Source organism: Ascaphus truei, chromosome 18, assembly GCF_040206685.1.
Source record: "Ascaphus truei isolate aAscTru1 chromosome 18, aAscTru1.hap1, whole genome shotgun sequence".
NCBI classification, from domain to species: Eukaryota; Metazoa; Chordata; class Amphibia; order Anura; family Ascaphidae; genus Ascaphus; species Ascaphus truei.
In genome coordinates, this window is record NC_134500.1 from 41,523,349 (window position 1) to 41,525,734 (window position 2,386).

At 43.5% G+C, this 2,386-nt stretch overlaps 1 protein-coding gene across 1 annotated transcript; it reads left to right on the forward strand.

Moving 5' to 3' along the window:
* The first annotated feature begins 277 nt into the window (after window positions 1-277).
* On the forward strand, window positions 278-673 carry LOC142469235 (histone H2A type 1-like). The gene has a single exon (XM_075576190.1). The coding sequence runs from the start codon at window positions 278-280 to the stop codon at window positions 671-673; it is 396 nt and encodes a 131-aa protein (XP_075432305.1).
* Window positions 674-2,386: the final 1,713 nt, after the last annotated feature.

Genomic DNA, 2,386 nt, shown 5'->3' on the forward strand with positions numbered 1-2,386 from the left:
CCCCCAGCAGCTCTATTTATAGGCATCGTATGCAAACGAGCAGCCCAATTCTACTGTTCTTCTATTAGTTGATTTTGTCATGTGACATGTTATGACATCATCAGATGTATTGCAACTACGATGATTGGTGGATACAGGATTCTGGAACTGATTGGCTTCTTTCAAAACTGACCAATCACAGGGCAGTGCTGCTGCTCTATAAGTGTATAAATAAGGGCACAGGGGGCGGGGTTTGTTATTTCTCTCGCTGTCACCGCTGCACTGTGACAGATACACGATGTCTGGAAGAGGCAAACAAGGCGGGAAAACTCGCGCTAAGGCCAAGACTCGCTCATCTCGGGCCGGGCTGCAGTTTCCAGTCGGCCGCGTGCACAGACTACTCCGGAAGGGGAATTATGCTCAGCGTGTGGGTGCCGGAGCCCCGGTCTATTTGGCCGCAGTGCTGGAGTACCTGACCGCTGAGATCCTGGAGTTGGCCGGTAACGCCGCCCGGGACAATAAGAAGTCCCGCATCATCCCCCGGCACCTGCAGCTCGCTGTGCGGAACGATGAGGAGCTGAACAGGCTGCTCGGAGGGGTTACCATCGCCCAGGGGGGTGTCCTGCCCAACATCCAGGCCGTGCTGCTGCCCAAGAAAACCGAGAGCCATAAACCGGCCAAGAGCAGCAAGTGAGCTTCACCCCGAGACTAGGAGCAGAGACCCCCAGATACCCAACACAAAGGCTCTTTTCAGAGCCACCCACAATATCAAAAAAGCGTTACATTATTTCATATTTGCTACAGGGAGATAGAAATATATCTCAATATTGATAAGTTGGTTTTAATTGTTAATGCTGTTTTGCTAATGTTAGCTCACTTTATATTTTAAATGTTTAATAGTTAAAGTGCATGTGTGTGAAGGTGTCAGTGCTGTTGAGAGAAGCACCAATGATTTGATTTAACACTGCAGTTGATACACAAAGGAATAGAAGTAATCATTTGGAAACTGATATTGGCTTTCCCTATAATAAGAGGTTCGGGTTCAGTTAGACGTGTAGTCACTGCTATAGATTTGTAACTTGAGGGGAAATCTGTATTTCATACCATGAAGACACTTCAATATAGAAGTTCCGGTTATTCATTAGAATAAAAGACCTTTTGAAAACTATATGCCACACGGTGGCGCTGTTGTGTTACAAACGGTATCTTCATTACTTGCATTGTAAATTCTAAAACCTGTTTTAAAATCGGATACAAATTAGCAAGGCATTAAACTGTATTCTAGTGATATAGATTAATGATATTTAGAGATTACATAAAAATATAAAGACTGGCAAGCCAGAGCAACATTTGTCAGAACAATTAAAAAATGAATTGCATTCAACCAACTGTTGAAAGATTTCCCTCAAACCTGCAAAATCAAAAAGACTTAAACTAATTGATTTGGATGTGTTAGAAAAAAGTATAATGATTGTATAGAAAGACAGCAACACAAAGAGTTTAGGTAATGTCACTAAAGAAGTACCCATAATGGTGCCCTCGCATGTGTACCAATAATATAATATGGCAGATGTAACAGGACTAGTTCAGGGACAGGCCTATAGTAAACAAATAACATTAATGCCCCTAATTTATTGACTAGGATCCAGTTGAATAATTAAAATACCTTATGATGGTTAATAATATAAAAAAAAATTGGGACTAGATAGGCACATAACTAGAACACTAAACAGATGACAAAAGTATAGAAGGTTATCATATAAGATGCATGTGGGCGATCAAATATGAGTCCTTATATTTCTTATTCAGTCTCAGTAATGCAGCTAATTACTGATGAGTATAGGCAGCCAATATAATTAACACAATCATTGAAGTTTGGGGGTTATGTAATAATATTCCAATCACTACCCTGAGCTTCGTGCATGTGCAGTAGCTTAGACAGAGCGGTGGTCATTGCAGTTTAGCTCCGCATGGGAACTACAAACACCAGAATAACCAAGGGCTGCTATTCAGATGGGGAAATACAGCCAATAAGGCTGCAGTATCCCAGAGGACTGTGAAAGATACTTTTGGTGCACTGCAGGGACCACGCCAATCGGAAGAGGGAGCAGAAGCAGAGAGGTAGTGTCCAGAGAGCTGTGTTTCCCTGGACTAGGCTTTGTTTGCCCCTTAGGCCCAAGCAGGGCCGCAAACAGAAATTGTGAGGCCCAGGAAAAATATTTTAAGCAGGGCCCCCCCCCCCGTGTCGTCAGTACTGTGAGTCCCCCTGAATTTTACACCTCACAAGCCCCCTCTCTTCCCCCCCCCTTCCCATGTATTTCTCTCCCTTCCATCTAGCCCCCTCTCACTCTCCCACCTTGCATGTTTTTCTCTCCCCTGTGTCTCACTCTTACTCCTTCTTTTACTC